Here is a 26,169-nt window from a genome sequence, read left to right on the forward strand (position 1 = left end):
CACAGAGACTTGTAATGTGCACCTTCAGATATGAGCTATCCTCAGATACTTTGATGGTGAAAATGGGTGGGCATATGTCAAAGACAGCTACTAAATTGAAATGAAAGTGGCAGAAAGCTGTGATGTCTTACATGCTGAAACAATCGGTGAGAGAAATACTGTGGCTTTCAGCTCACTGCTTTTTCCATTTTCCCTTGGCGGGTTAGAGCTATTTTTAAACTCAGTATCTTTTAAATAATGCATAAGTTAACAATAGAGACTTATAGTACTGGAAAAAAACACACGAATGAGCTTAAAAAAACCCCAGAAAATCCTACCCAGACTGCTTCCAGGAGGGTCTCTGAGAGGAACAGAGCACATTTGTCTGTTCAGTTTCCAGACATCTTTTGCAAAATTCTTTTTTTAGATCAAATCTCCTGTCTTTGAACTGAGATTTTTCATTTACAAAGTGCCTTCCCAATCCAAACAACTGAATAAACACTCTGCTGGGAGAGGTACATCACTCTGTGGGCTATGTGTTTTGACATAGCACAGTCCAATTCGGCTGTGCAAGTAGCTTAGCACCTTTGTATGTCAGAAGGAGCGTGAGGAAAAACCTTTTCCTCTGGGAATAGTATGCATGAGTGGTTCAGCTGAGCTGTGCAACTGCAGCTAATCTTGTTTTTCCAAGCAGCACCTGATCTGTAGTCTATGGGCTCCATGGCTATCCCGTGCATAGACAGCCAAGCCACCACAGCTCGTGTATCCATGTGAACATATGAGAACCGAATCACTAAATGGCTGCCCCAAGAAAGATGGCTAACAGGGGTGGTTAGGTCCACATGGCTTTTGCAGCCATTTTTGGCCATGCTTTGTCTGGGTAGCTGGCACACATCCACAGAGAAGGATCAAGGGAAAACGGTGTCTGGGAACATTGTCACCACCAGACCAATTTATCTGTCCCTGATTGGTCTAAGAAAAAAGAGGTTGCAGGGACTGAGCCGCTGGGCAGATTAATTTTCCTGGCAGCTCGCAGATTTGTAACCTCTGCGGTCACGAGGACAGTGTAAGCCGTGGAGCCTGCACTTGCGTGTGAACTGAGCCAGCAGGCAGAGACTGCAAACTGATTTTGGTTCTTACGTGCAACCTCAGAGAGTTGCTGAGCCTGAGCTGGAGGGTTGCAGCCCAGTGGCGGCTCAAGCAGTGAAGTTAGAGATGGAGCAGGACTGTGAAATTAAGAGCATACCCGGGGAATGTGGATCTGCTGCATTTTTTCATGTCGTCCAGATCTAGTTTTGCTAATGAGACCTCTAACTGAAGGGAAAAGGTTTGTTTCCAGTAATCCCTGTGTATCTTTATTTCCTTAGAAGTAAACTCTAATGATCTTAAGGGGAAAGAGGGAGAAATAGAGTATTTAGGCATCCAGAAGCAATCCTGTAATTTTATTCCCTTTCACTTGTGTCAAGTGCTTTTATACCACCATGTAGACAGTAATAAATATTCATGTGGGTGGAAAGATAGCACTTTGTTTTTTTTCCCAAGTACACTTGGAAATAATTTGCACTCTGGTTGTCTGAAAAATTACAGTTCTGTGCTGGTTTTCAGATACATTATTTTAATACTTTGTGAGATATTTTGGGTGAAATGGTTAGCGAATTATAACTGTTTCATTGTAAGAGTTCTTTTTTTATCTCTTTCTTTACATTTCCAAGAGTCTGTAATAAAGATTTTACTGTTGATTGTCTTTGGAAGAGAAAGCTTACTAATGAATGTCAGTTCTTTAGACATTAATGTCTTGATATTAAAGAAATAAAAGGTGTACCAGTATGTTAGCCATAGCTAATGTAAGAGGTAAAAGTACTCATCAACCTGATACCAACATGGGAAATTCTTTTAATAATATTTGTAGTCCCTTTTCGTATCACTGACAGTGGTGAAAATTTGTGATACCTGTTTAATTTAGAAAAATTAAGCATAAAATGATGCGTGTAGTACATGCAGTTTTTCAGGACATTGCTCATGGTTTAGTGTCAAGGGGAGAACTCTAGATGTTTCAGTATGAATCTCAGTGGAGAGTTGGAGAACTTATTTTTTTGTTTACATAGTATCAATAGGAAATAGGGAAGAGGTTATGAAGAAGGGATCAGTTTGACTTTATCTTGAAAAATATGTAGTACTCTGGTTTTGTAGCATTATATATATAGACACATATATATCTGCTCTGAGTATTTACCCATATATATTCCCGTGTATGCATGGGAACTTCAAACAGTTGGTGTAGATGAGTTTTGCCTTTTACAGTCTCACGGGGAGCCCCATATGTGTTGTCTGTCCTCACACTGAAGGCCTAAGAACAGCGCTTCCTGCTGTGCCTCTCATCCAGCTTTGGCTGAGGACTGTGTTTTAGGATGGCCAGCTGGCCTGCAGCTGTTCCCAGAACCTCTGCTTTTCCTCTCCTTTTGCCTGCCCCTTTTCTTCTCGTACTGAACTCTTTCAGAGAGTTGCAGTGTTGTTTCCTCTCTCTTCAAGCTTGTTGCTACAGGTGAAGTGGCACAGAACAGTGTTCTGACCTCTGCCCAATGGCCTGTATAGAGAACTGACACTCCACTTTGGCTTTTCCATGTTGCCTGGCTTCAAGTGGAGCACTGAAAGTTGTTGAGGTGAACCATGTCTTCAGGTTATATGTTATTTGTAATATTTTGTTTATTTTCAGGCCTAGAAAGATGCTTAAGACCAAACCCCAGGTTTACCTCAATGAGAAATCCTTTCCCTCAGTCTCTAGTCTCAGAGCGCCTACTTTGGGACTATGCATGAAAGCTAGAAGATCCTGGATACCTTTATGCTTGGAGAAGTCTTTATCTGTGAGGATGTTCCCAAGAGAGAAAACTATCCACAGCATCTTTGGGAAGGCTATCTTCACTCTGTTCTCACTTCCTAGGCTTGGAAACCTTGCAGTCTCCTGGTAGCAGTGTCCATTTTCAGGAAGCTTCTCTCTCAGGGCATGGTGTATGAAACAACACCGCAGACAACGCAATGCATGGTCATATGCCCATGCTTGAACCCGTGCCCCAGGACTGCTTATTCTCCTAGGAGAGACCTATGTGGCACCTCCACTTTCTGCTTGTGACATCTTCAGTGGTGCTGCTCTGCAATGTCTCGTTGGGCTGGGGTGATTTTTTTTACACACACTTTCTGGATATACATAAATGGTGTTACATAACTGTTTTTTCTTCTGACAGATGGATTAAAAAGTTTATTATTCTGATTTAGATTAAAATAAAACCTACTTTTGATGTATTTATTTTTTTAAATGAAAAGCATTCTATTTCTTCAAGATCTTGGAGGTACAAATCCACCTCACAGTTCTGACCATCTCTGATCAGGTCATGGTAGAAATCTTCCATCTATAACATAACTGTTTAAAAATCTCAACAGTTGCAATTGAAATTCTGTCTAATTAGTTTTTGGAGTTGTGTGAACTGTGCAGTGAAATTCTACAGTAGGCTTGCCAGTGATAACCTGTGTTCTTATAAAAACTAAATAATTACTGTAAAGATAAGATGATTTTCTGTTAGAAAAACAATGTGTATGTTTGCCAGAATCTTACCTAATTTATCAATTTTTCTGACAAAACCAACAACAAAAATGAAGTTTGGACATTTTTTTTGGCAATAGTTTCTTTGTTGTCTTGATGGCTGAGAAACTAACAGTGGGTGGAAATGCAAACAAAAACATTCTTTAAAAATATTGCAGAAACTTTTCAAGTCTTGACTTAAATAAACCAACAAAATGTACAACATTTTAACATTTTCTCAGATTTTGATTTAACAAACTAGCTTGTTTGTGCTTATTATTCTTTTGTATTCTTTTTTTGTATTCTTTTCCTGCAAACTTTTTTTTTTTTCTCCTGGATGAAATATTGCATTCTATGTTTCATTCACTATTTAGTATGTTGTTGTTACCCAGTCACTGACTTCTCTTCAGTCCTAGGGTAGGGTTCTTTGCTGCATAACTCTGAAAAATTTGAATTTGAGACAAGAGTGTTATTGTGCTTTTGGGAATGATATTTTGCAAGTCTGGGATAGTAACTCATTTTTTTCTGTGTCCTTTTATAAACCCGTGTCAGTAGTACTGGTAAAATACGTATTTGTATCCTAAAAAAATTGCTGCGGCTCAAGTGGCCAAGTAGCAAAGAATAATTGCTTATTTTGAATTGTTTTCCAATACATTACAACAAGTTGCTCATTCAGGAAATATGAATGTGATTCTATTTTGGGGTATTTCTCTTATTTAAGTGCCTTTGAAGATTAAAAAAGGAATTGCTTGGGGGAGAAAACCTATTTGGAAAAAAACTTTAATACACTCTCTCTTATTAGACGAAGGGGTCTGGAATTTGTTGAATAACCTCTTGTGAACGGAAACTCCTGATTAAACTGATAAAAGTGTAAAGCTTGTGTGCTATTTATGGTCCATTTATGGCATGAAAAATATGGTAACAAAATAGAACTTTCTGAGCTTTCACTGTATAGTACTTTCTGTGTTTTAAAATACACTGGAAAAAGAAAGGATTTCAGGGATACAAAATTATGATATTGGACAGAATTATATCGACATACTGTGAGCAAAAGCCTTTAAATACTTGGACTATGTTTATATAGTGGGAGGGAGAATGCTGTCAGATAGCTTAGGGGGCTTCCTTTGCCTTCAGGGCATAGCTGGGAGGAGATTGGAATTCAGTCATCTCTGGGACACTGAAGGGGTTTGCTCTCTGTTCCTGTCTTTTGCAATTTTAGTTTATTTGCAGTTTTATACTTCTTGTCACCTTTCTGAGGTGATGGTGTAATAGTATAAATAATACTATATTCAAATCAAATCAAATCATGGCTAGGCTTCGCGAACGAAGATTTGGGAAGGGCTCTACCCATTTTTCATGCAAGCGCGTTGGTGGCTAAAAAGGCCAATACGAGATAGACACGTCCGGTTGCAAAAGACACAGCAGAAAGACTCCTTAGATGGTATATTCTGCAAGGTTCGATTCTTTCTGCGTTGTCTTTTCTCCTCAAGAGTGATCCTGCGTGCCTTCTCAAAAGCATCAGCAGCGTTATAAATGGTCTGTCTCCAGGCCTCCCGATTAGAGGCCAGAGTGGACCAGTTATGGTGATCAATATGCCCGAGGCTGAGTTGTTGCTTCAGGGAGTCCTTGTATCTTTTCTTCGGAGCTCCTCTCTTGCGGCAGCCGGAGGCAAGTTCACCATAAAGCAATACTATATTATTATAGCATAAATGGAGTATAAATAACATAAATATATACATATAAATAAATATAGATAATAGCTGTACAATATAAATAGTAGTTCCTTCTCCACCATTTTTGCAGAGTGTGAGGCTGGAGTTCTGCCTAGCTGCAAGGAGTAATTCCCATGCTCTACTGCACACCAGTGCTTTTGAGTAGCAAATCTAAGTCTACACTTTCTGAATAACTGTCACCTTCCATTTCATTTTCTGTGACTGAAGCTAATCCATGAATACATGGATTCAGGCGGGCATACCCAAGTATTATTATAGACCCATTCTTGTAATCTGAAATTAGAGTGGCATGAGTGATGCCTCATCTCAGAGGGATTAGGTCTTTCAGGGGCTGAGTGCCCTTGACTCCCACTCATTTAAGTCGGAATTGGTCACCTTCATTTTTTGCATACTCAGATTGCATGGACTGAAGTATGAACTTCATGTCTCAGACCAACATCATCATCCTGGGTATTAAGAAAATTTCTCTAGCAGCTCACAATATCTAGAATAGCACTACTTCATCTCCTGCTTCTCCATTATCTCATTCTAAGATGAAAATGTTTTCTCTCCTCACATTTTCCTTAATGTGTGCTTCCAGCTGATATTATATATTAATTCTGCAAATGCATTATTTAACTTTAAAGAACATTTTATGCTGCAAACTGTTAAAAAGTGAAATAGTGTATGAAAGGACGCTTGGGTTAGGGGAGAACACATCTACTCTTTTTATTTTTTTTTAATCAATGTTAATTTTCTACTATTTTTATGTATGGATTAAAACTTTGTAGAGAATGTATCATTGCATTTCAGGAGTTTGTTCATGTTTCTGGTGTTAAATTTAGTTGTATTTGAGGAGATTTTAACCTCAAATATTTCAATACGAAAACCAAATCCATATGTATTTGGATAGTTTCTGTGTTATTTTTTATGCTTTCCACAATGAAAAGCTCTAGGGTATATTGTATCAAAATGAAATGAGCTTTGAAAATGCTGGAATTCTCCACGCAAAATTTGTCAATACCTCAGAGACGGTGCAACTCAATGAAAAGAAAGCCTGTTCTGTTTAGAAAAGGGTTTGCTCTGTTAAGATTTGTTTCCCTTAAAAATATTTCGTAAGGAAGTGTAGTGTCAGTAGATTTCAGTGATGACAGGCACCTCTTGTAATACATAAGGTGTAGCAGGTCTTTGCTCTGCTGTCGTAACCCAAAATACTAAACTTTTGCAAAGTCTGAAGTCTGTGTAGGGTGATGATACTGATATTGGAAGATCTGGAATCCACCTGTTCTGCAGTACATCACCCATCTGCCACTGGTGTAGCCATGTTCTCCCACAAAGTAAGTTTTCATGAAACTTTGATGTATCTTCAGGGTTCCCTTACACGTTTCTATTCTGATTCTGAATGTTGTAATGCTTACGTATTTTTGGCCAGATATGTCAATCTGAAGTGCACAATCCATATTCTGTTGTTTAAATAGAAATGAACTGATTTTCAAAAGTACTGCATATTAATACCCTCTGCTTTGTTAATGCACATAATGAATGCTCAGCCGCTGAAAATATCTCATGTTTTTGAGAGAAAATGGCAATTTGGGAACAAACAGGGGCGAGAACTGATAATAGGTCCAGGAGACTTAAAACAAAGCCTTTTATATCTCAAATATGTCAACATTTTTCAGTTAGTCTTGTTTTTGCTTCCTTTGGTGCAATGAATCACTTGTATGGCACAGAGTGGAAATGATGAAATTGATGCCAATCCAAGAATAGTCTGAAGAGCAGTGATTAGGGTACACATCTCTTTATAGATGCTTCAGTTATACTTCTTAATCTAAATCAAGCAAATCAGGGCTTTGGATGTGAATGTAAAGAGTTGTGCAGTTCTTTGGCTATATGGAGGTGTGTTTTGGAACAAAAATGTTTAAACTGTTACATTTCTGATTAAGGTTTCACTCTGGAAAAGCTGGAGGATTTTTTTTGGTGAAAAACCATTTATTGGAAATTCCTGCCCAGCACTAATTAAAAAATATGTTTTCAGGGCATCTGAGGTGTCAGACATCTTGCCATCTTTCTTATATTCTAATTCTCTATCTGCTTTACAGCATAGTTGTTTCCACCTCCACACATTGCTGGTCTATAAAAAAACCAAATGTAAATGAAAAATGCGTTTATTCCAGTAAAGGCATTCCTTAAACTTGGTTACTTTACTTCTAAATTATCATTTTTTAGATTTCTATATTTCTAATTATGGCAATCAGTGTTTGAGATTATGTCACCTCTTCCCAAACACTGATATCAATTAGCTTTAAGAAAGTATTCATCAACATGCATGTCTTTGTGATTAAAGAAACAGCTACATTTATTTTTCTAACTTGCAGTTTAATTCTCATCTCCAAATATTAAGATAGAATGCTGCAGATTTCAGTTGTACTAACAGTGTTTATCAGATGTACTGAAAATATTCCCATGAAAACATTACAGAATTGATTAATTGGTTGTATAATTGTATCTGGCTCTGTTTTTGTGAGGGGGGAAAAATGTCTGGGTGTATAAAAATATATATAACCCTGTAAGTCTTCTAACTTAAAAACCATTAGCATCCTTGGTGGTTGGTTAGCTTTAATTTATAGTTTAGCTCAGCATTAAATTCCACAATGTTATGTGGAGCTTTTGGAAGGCTTTTTCTTGTTCTGCAAGCCACATTAGCCTCCCTGATGATTGCTCATCAAATGCATTGCACTGTAGAACTTGAGTCTTAAATCCATCTTTTATTATAAGTAACACATGACATGTTAGGAGGATTATTTTTAGAAACATAAATAATTTAAAGTATTGAGCAAGATTCCAGAAATATGTAGTAAGGATTATAATAAGAATATCCTTATATATTTTTTTAGTGAAGAGGAGAATACCTTCTTGAACATTTGCTTGCAATGTGAGCTGTAGGTATAAACAGTAGTGCTGTTTATTGAAATTAATGTTTGCAAAACCACACGATGTTCCCTAAGAACTGGATGAGCACCGTTGTGAGAGGCTCTTAACTCTCCACTGAGGTGCTGGATTGTATTCCTGTGGTGTTCCTCTGCCTGTTTTTCAGAGGCACCTAACTTAGGAGGCTAACCTCTGAGGATCTCTGTAGTTAGCAGGGAGAGTGTGGGCTCGGGCAAAGGGTTGTTGGGATAGGAGTCTGGTGGGAGAGTGAGGTCTTGCCTTTATGAGCAACTGCTCTTTTCTCTCTGCTAGCTGTGGAGAGGGGTATCCCATAGGGACCAGCCTCCTAGTGCAGTGTTCTGTTTTCCTGTGGCTCAGCAGAGTGAAGAAGGGGGAGGATTATTTCCCTGTCTCTTTAAAAAAGTCCTTCTATATCTTTGCTCTGCTGCAGAGGTTCCTCTAGGATACCGGGTTAGCTCAGGATGAGGACAAGTAGGGAGCTGGAGCAGTTCTTTTGTTAGAACAGTGTAAGCACATCACTGAGATGCCAAGCAAAGATGACAGGAGATTTGAAAGTAGGTTTCCTGTAGAAGTGCTTGGTCAAATTCAGATTCATCGTTCACTGAATTAAAATTTTAATTAGAGGTAGCTCTACATTCAGATGCAGATCATACCTAGAGCCATCTGCATGTGACTGTGTCCCTGGCTGATGGGACAGCTCTACAGATGCTGGGTGTGCTCCCAACCACGGATCCCATCAGCCAGCTGTGTTTCACATCTCAGTTCTGGTGGGCAAAAGGACAGGACTGCAGGAGGGACAGTGGCATTCAGAAGTGACACTGTGGTCTTTATTCCCCATCCCTTTACTGAGGAACAGTAGCACTTCTGATTATCATAGGTTATAATGTGATGAAGTGCTCTGTGAAAGTAGTGACTGAGTCAAAGGCTCCGAGGGGGAAGATGTTATACTGTGTGCTCTTTAGGGCAGTTCTTTTGTTCTTTCAAGGCTTTCTACCACACTGCTATATAGCATTTAAAAGGGTCTGCAGCTGTTCTGCACCTTTAGACGTTATTTTTCTATGGGCAAACATCAGGCTATGCAGTTGCTTCATGAAAATTACCTTCATCTAAACAGACTTAGGTTTTCTTCTTGGTTATATTCAGCTGTTCGGAAAGACATTAATTTGGAGTCCTTTGAAGGTAAACAAGGCATATGCCAGAATGGCAGACTATATTCCTGCTCACTTCTGCATCTGCTGGAATTGATTGCATACTTACATCTCCTCCTGCAAGATGCACTTTGCAGCACGACTGTAGCGTTTTGCTGCACCGCATTCGAAATGTAACTGCTCAATGCCAGAGAGTTGCCACATTTGCAAAGAATGCCATTCTTTGAGTCCTGCAGATCTGAGATGCCAGGTGCTCAGCCTGACCTACAGAAAATATCCTGGAAGAAAAAAGAAGAGCAGGTAAGTAACTTCTGAATGAAGAGGTTAGTTCTTTGAAACATAGTAACTGGAACTGGCACACTCAAGTCTGAAGATCCCTTTTCATCCTAAAGAGAATACATCAGGATAAAAATAGATAAGATTAATAGATAATAAATAAGATATTTCTTAGAAATCTATTCTCATTTTATAAACGAGTATATAATGTTTCTGTCTGAAGGCACATCATGGCTGAAAGATGAGAGGCTACAGGGAAAGACAAAATAGTCGTAAGGATTTGCATTATGACTAAAACAAAATTTTGAGTCTTTGCTGGCACTATAAACCTGCTTCAGAGAAGTTGTTGTGGCAAGTGTTCTGGAGATATAAGGAGATGGTGATTAAGATCTAAGACTCTACAGGAAGAATTCAGTATACTTGGATCTGCTTTAACCCTGCCAATTTTTCCATTGTGGGATATGTATCTTCTGAATTTTAAACCATTGCTTAGGTGGCAGCATGAGAAGTTGCAAGTGGCTTATTTTTGAGCACGACTGAATAAAACATGTCAAATTCTGAAAGTGTTGTCACATTAGACACATTAGTAGGCATGCAGGATAAAACAATTTGATTTGTGTTTTAAGTCAAGAAAGAGAGCTTTCTGCTATTTTCTAATCATAACAATTTTGATCTATAATTCTCCAAACAGACAATTCTGCAAACAAGGCAGGCAAGGTCCTGATTTAAGAGAGGATGACATGAAAGATGAGAATAAAGGGATAGAAAAAGGTGAAGGAGCAAGAGAAAACAAATAAGCAAGTTGGGTGTATCGTGCGTAGTGTGTTGCTGACAGATGCCTACTAGAGATGTAAAATATATCCTATAAAAATTGAATGTATAGCTTATAGAAGATCTTTGTGTGTGTATATATAGGATCTATAAGTATGTGTATAGAAGAAATGGATGACAGCAGCAGAACATCAGTCAAATGAGAACTTCTACCAATGCTACCTGAGTCAACCAGCTGCAAACCTCAGAATTTTGTTTATAACTTCTTTTAACAATCAATGCACCAATTTGGGTGGATATGTGAATACCATTAGTAATGCCAAGGATTTAATTGTGTTCTCTTTTTTACTGCTTAAAAAACACCTATAGTTATGTCACCCACCAGTGTAATTGGCCTTAAAATAGAGTTTTGTTGTCTTGGAGGAGTGTGAAGATAGGGAGTTTTGTATACAGAGGAATGAAGCTAGTCATATAATCATATTCATCCTACTGGAAGGATGTTATACCTATGATAAGAAAAGAGGGAGATACTTGAACCTGCAGGAGTTTTGCTGTAGGACAGTCAGTATAAATTGAATCATAGTCCTATCCATGTAGCAGCAGATGGAAAACTATCATAGCTGCATTTTCAGAAATGGATCTCCAGTTACAGATGTAGAGCAGTCTCTGCAATGGATGCAGCTAGCCAAGTGCTGCTGGCCCCTGTTGCTCTGTACACATGAGGTGAATATGAACCATATATTTAAAAACAATCCTGTGCTAATATGTGAAAAAATAATTTGAATTCTATAAGTGCAAATTCTATAAGAACTCTCAGTTTCAGAAAGTGACTTTGGATAGAAAGGTAATTTTAAAATATCAGATTACTGTATTCATTTTACCTTAAGGGGCAGTGACAGTGATTAAACACACAAGAAATGAAACTGTGTCATACCAATGGTCCATCTGTCCTTGCACTGGCAGTGAAAAAGCACAGGGTTGGGCCACTTTCAGTGTCTATTCTAATCACCCCTCCACAACATCCGTGACTGTTTGATTAGAGATGCCAGAAGATACATCCCTATGTGTGCCTTTGAGTACCTGTTTATGAACCCATCGTTCATGGCTTCCAGTCATTTTCTGAGATACCTTCTGATGCTGTCTGCCTGTGCAGCCTCCTGTGGCAACATGTTGCAGAGATTCACAACTTGTTGCGTGACAGTGCTTTCTTTGATCTGTTTTAAATTAGTCTTCTAATTTCTTCAAGTACTTCCCTATTTTACTAATGTGGAATTAGGTGAATAACAGCTTTGTATTAATTCTCTCTATGGTCTACATGATATTGTAAACCTCTATCGTATTCCCACATCCTCACCCCACCCTCTCTTCTCCAAATTGAAGAGCCTTTTGAGTTTAGAGAGGATGATTTACTGGTAGGTAACACACAGGGAGGCAAAGGAACCTGCTGGGGTCATCAGTAATGCCAGAGCCATCTGGCAAGCCAGAAAATTTGACTTGGAACAGCATTAAGAAATGGATTTTTTTATCTCTCTGAAGCTAGCTGTACTCTTGTAGTTATATATGCTAAATGAAGACTGATTATTGTAAGTTTGAGGGAGCTGTGATAATTCATTGGACTGTGGTTGAGTGATTAGTGTTGTCTCAGAATCTGGCTCCTGAGAATTCGGTGGTTAAGGGACTCTTGTCTTCCCACTCTTCATTCAGTTATAAGATGAGCCATGAATTTTATTTCACAAACCTTTGTGTCATTTGTTATGTGTGGATATTTTGAGATATTTTCCCAGTAACGCAGACTGTTTCTTCAAGAGACTCCTTTCCTTGTCTCCCTTAACTGTGCCATTGGATTTATTTGCATAGTTTCAGACTAAAATCCTGGCCCAACCCTAGAGGAAGTGTGAGACCTTTGACTCCTGATCGACACAATGTTCTGTGCTGTTAAAAAGGACCTTCTTTATCAAAATAGAGATATTAAGGTGCTGCAGCAGATAATTTCAGTTTCTTGCTCTTTAATTTACCTCTCATTGTAGATGTTTTTCATGACTCATTATTCCTTAGCCTCTCCAATAACAGGCTTTTTCAATGTCTCTGAGTTTCAAGCCCGTTTCTATCTTCTTGAAATTCTAGCATATTGTCTTCATCAGAGTAGTTTCTAGCAACTAATTAGTTCCTAGATTTAAGGTGTGCTGTGTTTTGAATTGAAACTATTTTCAGGTATACCCTTTTCTGAAGTTCACATCTATTGAGAACAAAGATAAAAGTAGTGGTAACCATTTTTTCTGATCTTTTTTTCTGACACATCCCAGGTACTTGAACAATTGATGCATTCATTAGATTAACAACAAAAACAAACTTCTCCATAATTTTTCAATCCATAGATACAAATACTCTGTAATTATATGAAATAACACAGTTCAGAAGAAATTACTATTCTTGGAGATGACTACATAAAATGTTCTTGGGGCATGAGCAACCTTTCAAATTTGAGGATAAAATGCAGAGTTCTAACAGCAGGTAACCGTGAGCATAAGGGGATGTTTGTTAAGTGCTTATAAAAGAAATGACAGCACAGCAGGGGAAAGCTTTGCTGTCATTAAGAATGCACATTTTAGGATGGATGTGTTCAGTGTTAGTGCATAACTGTATATCTCTTGACTTCCTTTGCTAGTCTTTCTTGGCATCATGCAGAAGTGGGAAGCAGTGGCATGGAAATGTTGGTTGGCAAGAAGGGAGGGTGGTGGGCTGGGGAATAAAGGGAGAGAAAGGTAGGTATGACAATGAAGAGTTTGGAAGGAGGTGATGAAGCTGAAGCAAAGCATAATTTGTATTCCTATTTTATGCATCTTAAGATTTTTTATTTTGTTTCTGTAATTATATGCTGTTTGTTGCCTGTAATCTGGGAGTGAGGCAAGGCTGTGCTGGCAATGAGGCAGTTTGCTCGACAGTTCCAGTTTACCTGTTACTGGGTTGGAAGGTGCGTATGTGCAAAGCAGGTGGTGATGCCTGGTCACTTTGACAGGATTTCCTTCATGGTTCCGGACAAACACCCCCCAAAGTGAAGCCTTCACCATTTGCTCTAGTGACAGTTTCTTGTTCTTCGGGCACTCCATGAGGAGGATTCTTCGGATCAGCTCTGAAGAGCTCCAAGAGCTCCTGAGTTGTTGAAACTGCAACACAGGGCAGGACACATCTGAAATGTGTTAAAATAAAAAAGGCACTGTATTTCTGAACTATGTGGCTCTGTGAAGTTTTAAGCTGGGTACCCAAAACAAATAGATAGTTTACTGGGGAACTGCTAATATGAACTCTTTTGGGGACAGTATGTAGTCAGTATTTGTGTTTTGTGTTTGTGTTTTGTGAGTACTTTGAGAGAGCATCATGGAAATGTATGTAAGAGCAGAAATAATTTGTGTATTTGCTTCAGGGCAAGAAGTATGTATACAGTAACTAAAATTTGAGGGCAAATCATGAAGGAAGCTACCAAATAAAAAATATAGTAAAGTCCGTTCACTAAATGATACAGGCATCCTGTGCAAAATATGTGCTCGTGTTTAAGAGCACAAAGTAATATTAGGGCCATATATAACATTTAAGCATTTAATTTTTCTGTTTTTCTCTTTTAATATAGCGTTTGTGGACAATATACAGAGAGTTGGGTTGAAATGTGGTTGAATCACAAGTGAGTTTACTTGGGGAGTGATTTTCCATGTAGTATAAAAGAGTTTGAGTGTATGAAGAAGCATATTAAAAACTAGGATTAGACCACAGTAGTACATTTGTGCAGGAAAATATGTAGCCTGTGCTTCTTGTGTGCATTTCTTTTCCCTTTTTTATTAATTTATGATCTTCTCAAATACTAAAATTAACTATGATTATCCTGTCTTTCAAGGAACAAGTGTAGGAACAGAATGGCTTTGAGGAAGCTGCTTTGTAGTAAGAGTATAAACATGGTCTGAAAATATCTCCTCATTTTAATAGGACTCCTTCTGAAATTTCTATAAGAAAAAAGTAATTGCTTGAAGAAACATAGGTGTAAATTATTCATCAGCAAAAACAGAGTGAGGTTTTATTGACACTTCCATTGCCATGGAAAACTGGGTAAGGAGGAAAGTGAACCTTGCCCAGACTGCTTTCAACTCTGCCTGTGAAAGCAGAAGTTTAGAGCAAGAAAAATCCCACTTCACCTTTCTGCTTGATAAAAATTTTGCAAACAGCTGCTGTCTGCTCTTTCTTCTTGTTAAAGTCTCTAGTTTAGCACTATGGCATCTTGAGTAGCAGTGTCTTCCCATGGATATTGGGAAAAATCTGTGACTCTCTGTGTGCAGCTTCCTTGTTAGGGCAGTAGATTTAATCTCCCTGTTGTCTGAAACAGAAGACTGTAATCACTTTCCCTCCATCACTAGCAGCATGAATTAACTGCTGTATTGAATTTTTGCCCTTTGCAGTGCTTGCGCCACAAAATGTTTTAAAATGCCTTATTTAAAAAATAAAACATTTTTCATTATATATCATATCAGATGCTACTTACCAATTTCACTGTTTTTATTAGGAAATATTGATATTGATACATGTAATATAATAAAATTATTGTTTATATTTAAGTTGCAATAAACAAATAGAACCCGAAATTATTATTTCAGAGATGCTTTAGGTATGTTTTACTCTTAGTTTGTTGGGTTAGGGAGCTATATTTCGTTAAAATATAGTGAAAAGAAATTTGTGGTGATATGAATAAATGGTTAGTGTGTAAGTATGTCTCTTCCTAGCTGCAGAAATTAAATATAAACTTCTATTTTTTTCCCCCTGGAAAATACAAGGCATTTCTGTTCATCATGATAAAGTTGCCCATATGGTCATTTAGACATAGGAGTTCAAACTGAATTGCAAAGATTGTAGAGGATGGGCCAAAAAGTCCATGGTGTAGTAACTGTTGATGGAAAGGGTCACTGCAGAACACCTGGATGTACTTCAGGTGCTGTTCATGTGCACAAGGCACGTCCAGCATCAGGATGTGGTCGCGCCAGCCTGAGCCTTGAAACTACCGCTATTGCTTTACAGGTTTTACTTGCAGCTTTTGTTGTGTACTCTCTCCTCTTTTATGCTAGTAATAGGAACCATGTGTAATAGAAATTTGGAGAAACTAAGAAAGAATGTCTTCAACCTGCTTAAACCTGTTCTCATGAAGAAATGAAGCCAGTCCGGTAAATGAAACACATGCTGTTTGTAAGCCAGAGCTGTGAGACTCCTTCTCTGGTGCCAGAGGTGGAGGCCCTAAGAGGGCTGCAGAGTTGCTCTGCAGTTTCCCGTCTGCAGTAGGGTGCAGAGCAGTTACTATTGTGTCCTACAGGCAAATTAGCTATTAAGGGATGAAGGACCTAAGTGCATTTTCAAGTCAGATGGCATTAGGGATCTGAGAGAGAAGTACTGGAGAGGAAACAAATGAGCAAATGTTAGTATTTATAAGAAACGTCAGCAGAGATTCAAGTTGTGCATCATTGTTTATTACTGAAATGTGAAATTAAGCTCCAGGAAAGGACAGAGATTGGGTACGACTCAGCATTTGTGTATAATCCCTTGAGGATTTAACCCATTCTTAATCCCTCATTTCTTTTTGAAGAAGGTCTTTAATAGTTGATAGGAGTAGAAATATTAAGAGATTACTTTCTCCTTTCTCCCCTTTGTATTAGCAGCAACAAGAACAGAAAAGCACAGTAAGAATATTTTAAAAAGGGGTGAAATGTCAATTTGTGCAGACAAAAACTGGCTCTGTTTTTCTCAGTTGTTTTTTAATTCCTCTGAGTAGGCACTGTGAAAACTTGCCGTGTCTACGAGAAGCTATCTAATTCTGATTGATTAGTCCATTTGGCTAACTTAACAGATACAGTCATTAATTAAATTAACCATTCACATAAAAAGAAATTCAGCAATTCTTTTGATGGGAAGGTGGAGATGAAAGTTTTAGAGCTGTGGCTATTAAAGCAGATTGGTTCATGGAGTATGCAGATAGATAATCCCTCCTAAGGGCAAAGAAAGATCATATGTGAGCAGAGAGAAGGTTTCAGAGTAGGCATGAGGATAAAGGAGAATTAAAATGTCCTAGGTAGTCAGATACAGAAATCTGCCGGCTAAGGGGCTTTTTAAAGTTTATCTTGCTGTAGTTAGCTCATGGCTGATACTGAAAATGTTTTAGGACCATAGTGTAATACAAGGTAATACGAATTGCATTATACTCTTACTGACTGGTAGATACAAACATCCATTCTGTTCCCTCTCATCCAGTCTTCCACTTTCTTGGTCCTTGATTTATGATAATCAAGCTGCCTTCTCTTTCCTGCTGTACAAGATGGGTTGTTCTAAAAATCACCTCCCATAGCCACTCCTTCCATATCTATTAGTCCTGTTAATACTTGGTATAGGATGTACACCATCGGGGGAAAATATTTCATTTTATGGGAAGTTTCCTCATTCAAACAGTGCCCATTCCTTTTACAGCCCTTTCAAGCATGATGTTGCGGGAGGCTTCCTTCTCACAGTTTGCTCTGCAACATGGGTTAGCATTAGCTGTGCAGTCGATATGGCATCAATCTCTTATCAGTGTCTCTATCATTTCCCTGAAACTGTTTTCTCTTGAATGTCTCCATATGTCTGCTGATAATTTCCTGCTGGCTTTCCACCCATTCAGACTTTTCTGCTGACTTCAACTAAAACCCTCTCTTCCTTTTCAGTAATGCATCTTACCTCAGATCTCTCATTTGATGTCCTTGTCTGGCACCATATTTAATCTGAAATCACCATATTAATCTGAAATTTCAGATGTACATAATGGAGAGTTGTGGAGACGGAAATCAGGGTGAACAAACAAAAGAAATGATAAAGAATTCTTATGGTGTTCAAGGAGACACAGCAATGATATCAGATATCATGAAGCCAGTAATTTCTCTCATTTATAACACTGATGTTGACAAAGGTGCATTTTAGTACTATGATTATGAGCTCCCTCTATTTCTACCTTTCTTGACTTTGTAATTCTTCCTGTGGCCTCTAAAGAGGTCCCTGTTATTTCTGATTCTTTTCTTCTGTAGCTGTTAGTCTTTTCAGTCTCTTGAATCTGGAAAATTAATTTTTGTTCAGAAGCTGGTGATAGGAATTTTCCTTCTGTATTTAAAATTGAACATTTCTATTAAATTTCAAGGGATAATTTCCAGTTTTTTATCCATTTCATATTCAAATGCAAACCTCTTCCTTTTTCAAAAATCTTTAGTGGCTGCTTTTTTTCTTCTTTTGAGTAGAAGTGCTTTGTAATCTCCTGGTTTTTCTTTCTGTTTCTCTAAACACTTGACCTGTTCTGTCCTCTTTTCTCTTGCCAGTACATTTTTTTAACCTCTTTTTCTTCCTGGAGCAGCCTCTTTCTGCTGGGGAACCCATCTATTTCCAAAGCCGATCTGTTTTCCTGGGTTCACACTCCCAGCTTCATTTTGGTAAACCTCATATGCAAATGCTGCAGTTAATTCAAGGCACAATTCAAGTGCATATGTATGCATCATCTTGGATAAGGATAATTTCCTTAGTTGGGGCCCTATTCTTTAAAAAATTCTCCCCCGCCTCTATCTCTTGTGTACTGTTGTGACTGTTTGGGAGCATTGGAAGAGCAGAGAGGAGCTTACTCATTTTTTGTTCTGGCCCTTATGCTATTGGGTCTGTATTGAATGGACTCATGGGTTGTCTCATATGGACTTAAGATAATGCTCAAAGAAATGATGCTGCTGAAAACAAAACTACATTACTAAATTTGTGTGCATTTAAAAAATAACAGACCTCTGAAAACAGAATTACCATTACTAGCGTTACCTTTTTTTCCTTGTAAAAAAAACATATCACATATACTTTTTTACTGTGAATTTTTTTTTTGTTTTAGGTCTTAACATATGCAGGTTTTTGCCATGCCTTTTCAAAGATTTTATATCAATGGCTTAGCAAATGTTTCTGAAAATCTCATTCTGCAATATTGTCTTTTATAGTGTTGATGTTTTATTCTCTGTAATTTTCTCTGTCTCTGGTGTTTCTTAGATTTTTTTTCACAGTCTGTTCTTTTTTCACAGATTTTATTTATAATTGATACAAAAACTACTACTTAAGCTGATAAAGATGGCTTTTAGGATAGATTGGCAGGCAAGCTAAATTGTTCCTATTTTATCTCTACCATAGGGAAGTGTTTATGTTTATTTATTTATGTTGAAATGCATATTATTTGAATGCTGATTGCTCTGTCTTACCTTAAATAATTTTAATAATGTTTCACAAGTATTTTAATCTAGCTTTTTGTTTGTTTTAAAGCAATGACTTCTATTAAAATTATGCACTTATGTGCCTCACTGGTACTGAAGACAAAACATGACTCCACCTATGAGGTGATCTCATAAGAGAAGCATATCTTTTGGCCTGAATTTTCAAGATCGTTTATCATTGTTAGGTTGTAGATTAGTTTGTAATAGCACTGATTGCGTTATTGGATCTGCAAGATCTTATGATATTTTCAGTGCAGTGAGTCATAATAATAAAGCACAACATGGCTTCATTTGTGGTTTTTATACTGACAAAATATTCTCGGACATATCCTGCCATGTTACTTAGGATAGGCTTTGAAAGTGTCTTTAATTCAGACCCATTGTCTGTTTGTAAGCTCTTAATTCGATCCCCAGGAGCTGTGCAGGCAGGTTTCCCTTCCAGGTGTTTCCCTTCCAGGCAGGCTCATTTTGGGAATCAAGGCACTTGCAAGAGTCCTCAAGAGGTGGGAGAGTGCCAGTGGTTCCCCAGCCGTTTCCATCCCTTTTGTCCTCGAAAGTAAGGACAAAGAAGGAGGAAAAAATGGATGGACCTTTTTAGGAATCCTTTTCTTGGCCTACTTTGTAAATAAACACAACTTGAACAACCTGGGTATGTCCATCATAAGGGTGATGGGTGGGAGAAAAGCAGCTGACTGACCACCAGCAACCCTGGAGCTGGATCCCAGGGGACCCTCTATAATCCATAGGAGAAACACAGCCCTTCAGGGTGGAGGCAGAGCAGCCCAGGCCAGGTCAAAGGGGTACTTGGCCAACTGCCCTGCCCCAATAGCCCTGGGCAGATGCTGAGGGAGAAGTGGAAGAGCAGAAGCAGCTTGTATGAGGCTTCCCCAGTGTCTTTTTCCAGGACTCCAAGACTTTGAGTCAGGTGCAATTTCTGTGCATTTGGCAGCTCCCACTTATGTCCACTAACTTGTCCGTTCCCAACTTGGACCAATACAGACCTCTAGTATCCATGCCTTCCTGTGGCAAGAGATTGTAAAATATTCTCGGACATATACTACCATGTTACTTAGGATAGGCTTTAAAAGTGTCTTGAACTGGCACATTGTAACTAGTGGCTGTGCCAGAAAAGGTTCCTTTTTATTAGTTCTGAGTTTACTGATCTTTTCTATTACCTCCTAGTTCTTGTGTTGTACAAGGCAGAAAATGATCAATCTCTTCGTTTTCTCATTGCAGACACAATATCCAGATCTTTGAGAAGATAACATATGAGCTTCCAGAACATAAAAACATTAACAGTAGTATCTTTTAAAAAGCAGTAATTTTGTCAGACTCACAGGAGCAGACCCTGTGCTTCTCCTTATCATCCTTCCAAACACAGCTATAAAATTCTTTCTGAGTTAAGCCAGGTTCTTTTAGCCCTGTCTTTTGTACTGTATACTTACTTTAATATCTTACATTTTATAATCTCTTGCATCTTCCTTGGCACAAAACCCTTTGTGGCCATCAGATAAGAATGACAGCCTTAGTTTAACTGAGTCCCCTAGAAATAGTGAAGAGTAAAAGTAGAGCTCTAAGCTATAAAGGAGGCTTTAGTAAGTCTGTGGAAGCATAAAATTCTGCTGAAAGAAAGTGTAGTGAATGCTGGGAAACTGTGTATCTGACTTCGGCAAGCTGAACTAAATACATTTTAAGAGAACATCTGTCTGAATTTCTAAATCTGGAAAAGGTATACAAGACCTTATAGAAGTCTTTGAGCTTCCCCCAGGGAATGAGTATCCTAAATATTTAATATTCACTTCTAAGAGGGTTTAGAGTATTGTAATCAGTAACTCAACAGCATCTCTTTTAGGTGCTCCTCAATAATGGGTCACCTGCAGGCGGCTGTGCAAAGCATCAATATAGGTATACGGGCCTGACCAGAATTAAGGGGGTCCTAGAGGGCAAATCTGGGGCAGCTGATCATACTGGTTCTGCAGTGGCTGAAGGAGTCACTCACTCTTTCTTCCACCCTTATTGGCAGCTGCTCAGGTACATTCCCTCCCTTCTGTCAGCTCTGGAGCTTATTGTACCTCTTCTCAAAGGACTTCAGTTACCTAATGCAGCAAAAACATGGGTTTGTTGAACCCTCCCAAGTGTACCTTGACATATGCCAGGGCTGACACGAAGAGTATTTTGATGAGTGTTAGTTCTGACACCAAGAGTGTTTTGATGAGTGCTTGTGCTGACATAAGGTAGGTTCAGTGCTTGCTCCTGAGGGGGCACTGAGACCTTCTGCTTTCAGCAGCAACCAGCTGTGAATTCACTGTGACTGAGGGAACCAAACCTGCATGGACAGTTGTCCCATGGATGCTACCATTCAGAAATTTGTTAGCACCCCTCTTTTTGTTGGTGCTGTCGCTTACACTTAGATACAAAGTGGTTGGGTTTTTTTTGTTTTTGTTTTTTTTTGTTTGTTTGTTGTTTTTTTAATTTGTTGTGTTTTGTTTTGTTTTTTTTCTTCCCCCTTTAACATCCAGTTTCCATTGACAGTCCTTGTACATTTGAAGTTCTGCCAGCATCTTCTGTAGCTTAATTATCTGCCTTTATATTTTGGTGTATAGACTCTGGTGCATTCACATTCCCTCACAACTCAATTTTTTGCTAGTCTTCAGGAGCCTCTCTGTGCTGCCAGGTAATGAAACTTTGTAAACAAAGCTGTCCAGTACCTGTCTGCAGTATTTGGAAAGAGTTTTCCTTTGGGCAGTGGTATTAATCTTACCTCAGTTTGACTGGAAATACGTCTTCTTTGATGTATTCTGGGGTGACAGTTGTGTTTTTCAGGAAGACACCCTATTGATCTGGCAAATCATTTTGCCAGAAACAAGTGCAGTCATGTCTCTCTTCCTTATAAACCAGGCCTTCCAAAACAACATGATAGAAATTCCCTCCATCCCTTAAGTGCATAAATTTGCTGTTTGTATAATTGAATTTGATCTTATTTCTAATATCTAGTGCTGAAGATCATCCAGGTCTTTCCTATGGGAGTTTTTTTGATCTTCTTCTTCTTTATTCCTCATGCTTTCCAATTTAACATTGTCAGCATATTTCATTGGAACCTTCCTGGGATTTGTGCCTGGGTTATTAATGCAAATACCAAGCTGGCAGCTTTTAGGGCTGATATGGGAGGACCCATACTGCCAACCTTGTCCTGCTTGCAACTCACTCATGGTTGTCACCAATGTCTCTGTGAGCAACAAGGTCCATGGTCCTGGTCCCTGTTTGGCCAGAGCGAAGCTCTGGAAAGGTGATGAGCTGCTGCCCTGGCTGCCACTCTGCTGTTCCTGCCCTCCCTCAGCACATCAGTTCACTTCTAGCCTGGGTGTTTTACTGGTTTAAAGGCGAAATATTCAATTGTGCTTCTTCTGCTGAGGGGGTCTCTGTTAATTGCCTTTTGTCCTGGCAGTCAACCTGCCTCTTCTCAGGTTTTCTGTACCAATTCTTCATCTTTTTCAGTTTAGTCACCACTGAGGTGGGACAATATCAAGTCTTTATATGGATTTAATCTCAGTAAAATTTTTCAGTCTTTGAAAATGCTTACTGAAATTTACGATGCAGATGATTTGGTCCCTTCTAACCTTCCTGATTCTGTGATTCTATAATTTGCTTGCCTAGAAAATAATTATGAGGGAGAGGAATTGAATGGTTTTGCACCGAAGTGTCTTAGTAAATACAGCCTGCATTTAATTTATATATGTTTGCCCCAGGTCTGATTGTTTTTTCTCTTCAGTGTTTGTTCCAAATCCTTGTGTACTTGAAGGCTGTGATTGCTTGTTGCCCAGAGCCTTTTCCTCTAGCATTGCTAAAGCTGCAGGGCTCTCAGGGAGAGCGGTGGTGGGGATTCCTTGGGACAGGCCCTGCCCCAGGGGCCCCACCACAGCCTTCACACCTACACTGTGAGCCTGCCTGGGCTGCAGCTCCCATGGCCGATGGCTTTGCTGACCTGTTAAGTGTGGACCTGAGCTCACCGTCTTGGTGTCACAAGGTCATTTATTATTGTGCCATTGTGTCCTTAAGGAGCCTGCCAGCACAGCTACCACTTTCCCTCATATTGAGTTGGAGTCACTCCTGGTGGTTTTTCATCCTTCTGCTTTTTTCTTTTTTTAAAGTCCACCTAACTTCTGACCTGTTCAGCTTTAGCAGCAAATAAGAAAGCCTCTTGAATTAAAATCAGTATCAGTGGCTGGTTTTGAAGCTTTCATGAAGAAACTCCCCTTCAGTTTTCCTTGTCCCACCTTCTGGTATTGAAAATCAATGTATCCCATGCACTGTGTAACTCCATTGGAGGTGGTTGTTTCAGTGATTTTTATGAGCATTTTAGGAAAAGTATCCTGCAGGTTTTTCCCTTTTCAAATGTAAATGTTTAATCAGTGCTTGCTGAGAGGGAGTGCAAGAACACATGCGCAAGGCTTATGGTTCCTTTTTTCTTCTTCTTGCAGTGACCTGCTGTCTTCTGAGTATCTTGAGAGGCATATCGAGCAAGGTGGGAAGACAGTGGAAGTTAAAGTAAGAATTTCCTTTTTATGCATTGCGTTTTTAATTTGCTTGGCTTTTGATGTTAATGCAAACTCACCCGTTTTTGTGAAAGAAGAGAGATCTGATTTTTCAAGGGATTTATTCTACTCTTCTGAGGCAAGCATGTTTCATGTTTTCTAACTTCCGACTTTTAAACAAGGCCGATAAACTTCTTTGGCAAATTTAGTAATTAATGTTCATATCAAAATGGTATCCATGAAAAATGTATATATGATAGTTCATTTTAGTAATAAGTATACTTTACTTTTGATGCTTATTGAAGAAAATCCTTTTGTTTTGGTATCTAGCTTTCCACGTTGTACTAATGTCCAAGTTTGTTGGTTATGAGCTTCTTTGTGAATTTGAAAATAGCAAGATTTATGGTATAATATTTCCAAATATCTAGTCATGGGTTTCTTTGTCTGTATGTTTGTTGGCATGATGACTACAAGATCCTGTTTGTTGCAATTTTCTTCTGTGAAATGTCCCACAGCTTTTGCAGAAGTGTTTTGTTATAGGCATGTAACATGGGAGATTTTTCTTGAGGACCTTCTGTTTGTTAGGACTTATTTTGTAGATGTCAGCTGTAAAATTGCTGTAGATTACATAAAATGCGCACAAATGTATTATATGCTGTGCATAATGGAAACTCTTTAAATTTGACTATGAGTTAAATATCAGATAAACTTTCGCTCAAAGTTTGTTTTAAAAATGTAAAATTTTTAAATTTTTTTTTTAAATCCCCCTGAGTGCATTACTAGATCTGAGATCACCTAAATACACTGAAACAAATGCATTAACCTCTGCAGTGTGAAAATGGAAATAGAAGTGGGCAAAGTAGTCCTTTAGCCACTGAATAGCTAAAGATATCCTTTGGTTTATCCCCTTCTGTCACTTGCAAATGCGAAGTCTGCTCTTTTACTGTTATCAGAGATGATAGTCTGCATACATTATCAGACTGAGGAAAACACGTGTTCCATTAAATTGTAAAGACTAATTTCTCAGTCAGCTGTGCTCTGCAGTCAAGAAGTCTTGACTGAGATTCAGAATATGAGTCAAAGCAGAAATAAAGATAATAGCTGGTATTAATAAGAACAAAACAATCCATTTGTCTGCATCAAGGTATATATTCAAATTATCTAAGTTAATCTATCCAAGCGCCATCACTGAATTAGGACAAATCTATTTCTGATGAGCAAGCCTTAATCAAGCAAGGAAATGTTTGAAATCAATGGCTCTATGCATCCAAGTACTGTTTAATTACATAGGGAAGAGACAGGAGGATCAGACCTTTCAGAGGAAGGGTCATAAAATGATCTGGGCCAAACAGCTCCCAGTCTTCAGGGTCCCAGAGATTATTTCCTCTTCAGTTATCTGCCATGCAGGGTCATGGTGTACCTTCAGGGATGGCTATCACTGCCTTGCTTAGCACTCTCAAATCTGCTTTAAGTAGAGAACCAGCGTTGCTGCATGGAGCTTGATACTCGACGTTAGCTGAATTGGGAGTGAAAGGGGCATGAGACTGTACTATAAAGGAGAGGGGTTGCTGCTCGAGTGGTGTGTTTCCCTCTCCATGCTGCCTCATACCTTGCATACCCATGGGCAGGGGTGCAGGGGTGGACGGCCCATACAGGGGGGCTCTTCTGCCCCCTTGTCTTCCATTGCTCCAGGAGTTCTGCAGGCAGCAGTCCAATGGAAGCATGCTAGGAAGGGGGATGTAAATTTTTTGCTTGTTTTGTTGCACCAAAGTGTGTGGGATCGCAGGAGAGGGAAGCAGCTGCTGTGACAATATGTCAAAAGAGCCTGTTGGCCCCAACCATGGGGACGTTTTCAGGAAAGTTCAGATACTGATTTTTGGAAAAGTGCGGGCTACCAAGTACATTTTGATACCAGATACAAGGTGAAGCTGATTTCAGTACCCAATAGCTGTTTAAAAATAAATCTGATACTTTCTGACCAGTATTTTTTAGAGCCACCTGTAAGTGCATTAGAGAGCTTTGTTTGTCTGTCAAACAGTTTCTGAAAAGCCTAGCAGTATCTATTTTGCATTTGAGAAACTGAGCTCTGGTTTTACATCAAATGTTTTGAAAATCTTGCTGCAAATAAAAGACATTTTCGTTATAGTGATTTAGTATCTTCCATTTCTGTGGAAATTGTTTACCATAACTGGTAACATAATTATTATACTAGATTTTGGGGATTGTGCAGATTGCTTAGGTACTTATTTAAAAACAGCTAGTAAAAGGGCGCAACTTATAAATAAACTGCAAAATATTCACTCTGCTATGCAGCATATTCTTAAGCAGAGGCAGAAGAGGTATTTCAGAAAGGAGCCAGGTTTCTATCAGTTGCTTCAACATGCTGCTCTTCACCCACCTCTGTGCAATTTGTCTTGGGCCGTAGGCAGAGACAGAGGCGGCCTGGCAACATCTCTCTTGCTGCTTTGGTGGGAGAAATGGTGACAGAAAGAAAATGTCTATCTGCCATCCACTGCCAGCTGCAGGCTTTGAGCAACCCTGTTTATACAGCAAAATGGCCTCCTCTGTTCTTGGCCTTCTTACTGGCTAAGGAAAGGTATATTTTAAAATACATACATATTTCCACTTGCATTTCTCTGTGCAGGAAGACTGCACAAACACACGGATCGTCAGTGCTGCTCTTGTGCCATCAGCAGTATGGGAGAAGTCAGGAGCTTTGAATCGTTGTGTGAAGGCAGCTGTACATACACTCAGCAGTTTGGGAATGTTACAGGCATGAATGTGTCTGGGGAGTGGATGCCTGCCTTGGCTCATATGTGATATGGAGTTGATAACTACTTCTGCCACTCCTCCCCCTCTCCTTGCCTCCCAATAAAACTTCCTGTGCTGTAAAATACAGATGGATCTTCTGCCATTACTGAGGATGCTTCAGAGAGGAGAGGGGGG

At 38.9% G+C, this 26,169-nt stretch overlaps 1 protein-coding gene across 7 annotated transcripts in view; it reads left to right on the forward strand.

Annotated features, from left to right (window-relative positions):
- The window catches only part of ADAM22 (ADAM metallopeptidase domain 22), a 132,937-nt gene that overhangs the window by 36,504 nt on the left and 70,264 nt on the right, over positions 1 to 26,169 (forward strand). For 6 of the 7 annotated variants that reach the window (XM_027684638.1, XM_027684639.1, XM_027684640.1 and 3 more), the window contains exon 4: positions 23,170 to 23,236. In XM_027684638.1, coding sequence (XP_027540439.1) covers positions 23,170 to 23,236 — 67 coding nt within the window. Of the gene's footprint in view, positions 1 to 9,028; positions 9,035 to 21,551; positions 21,558 to 23,169; positions 23,237 to 26,169 lie in introns of those variants that run through there. The other variant, XM_027684643.1, reaches the window with a different exon arrangement.

This window comes from Neopelma chrysocephalum, unplaced genomic scaffold (genome assembly GCF_003984885.1).
Source record: "Neopelma chrysocephalum unplaced genomic scaffold, ASM398488v2 Primary Assembly neopelma1_67, whole genome shotgun sequence".
Lineage (NCBI taxonomy): Eukaryota > Metazoa > Chordata > Aves > Passeriformes > Pipridae > Neopelma > Neopelma chrysocephalum.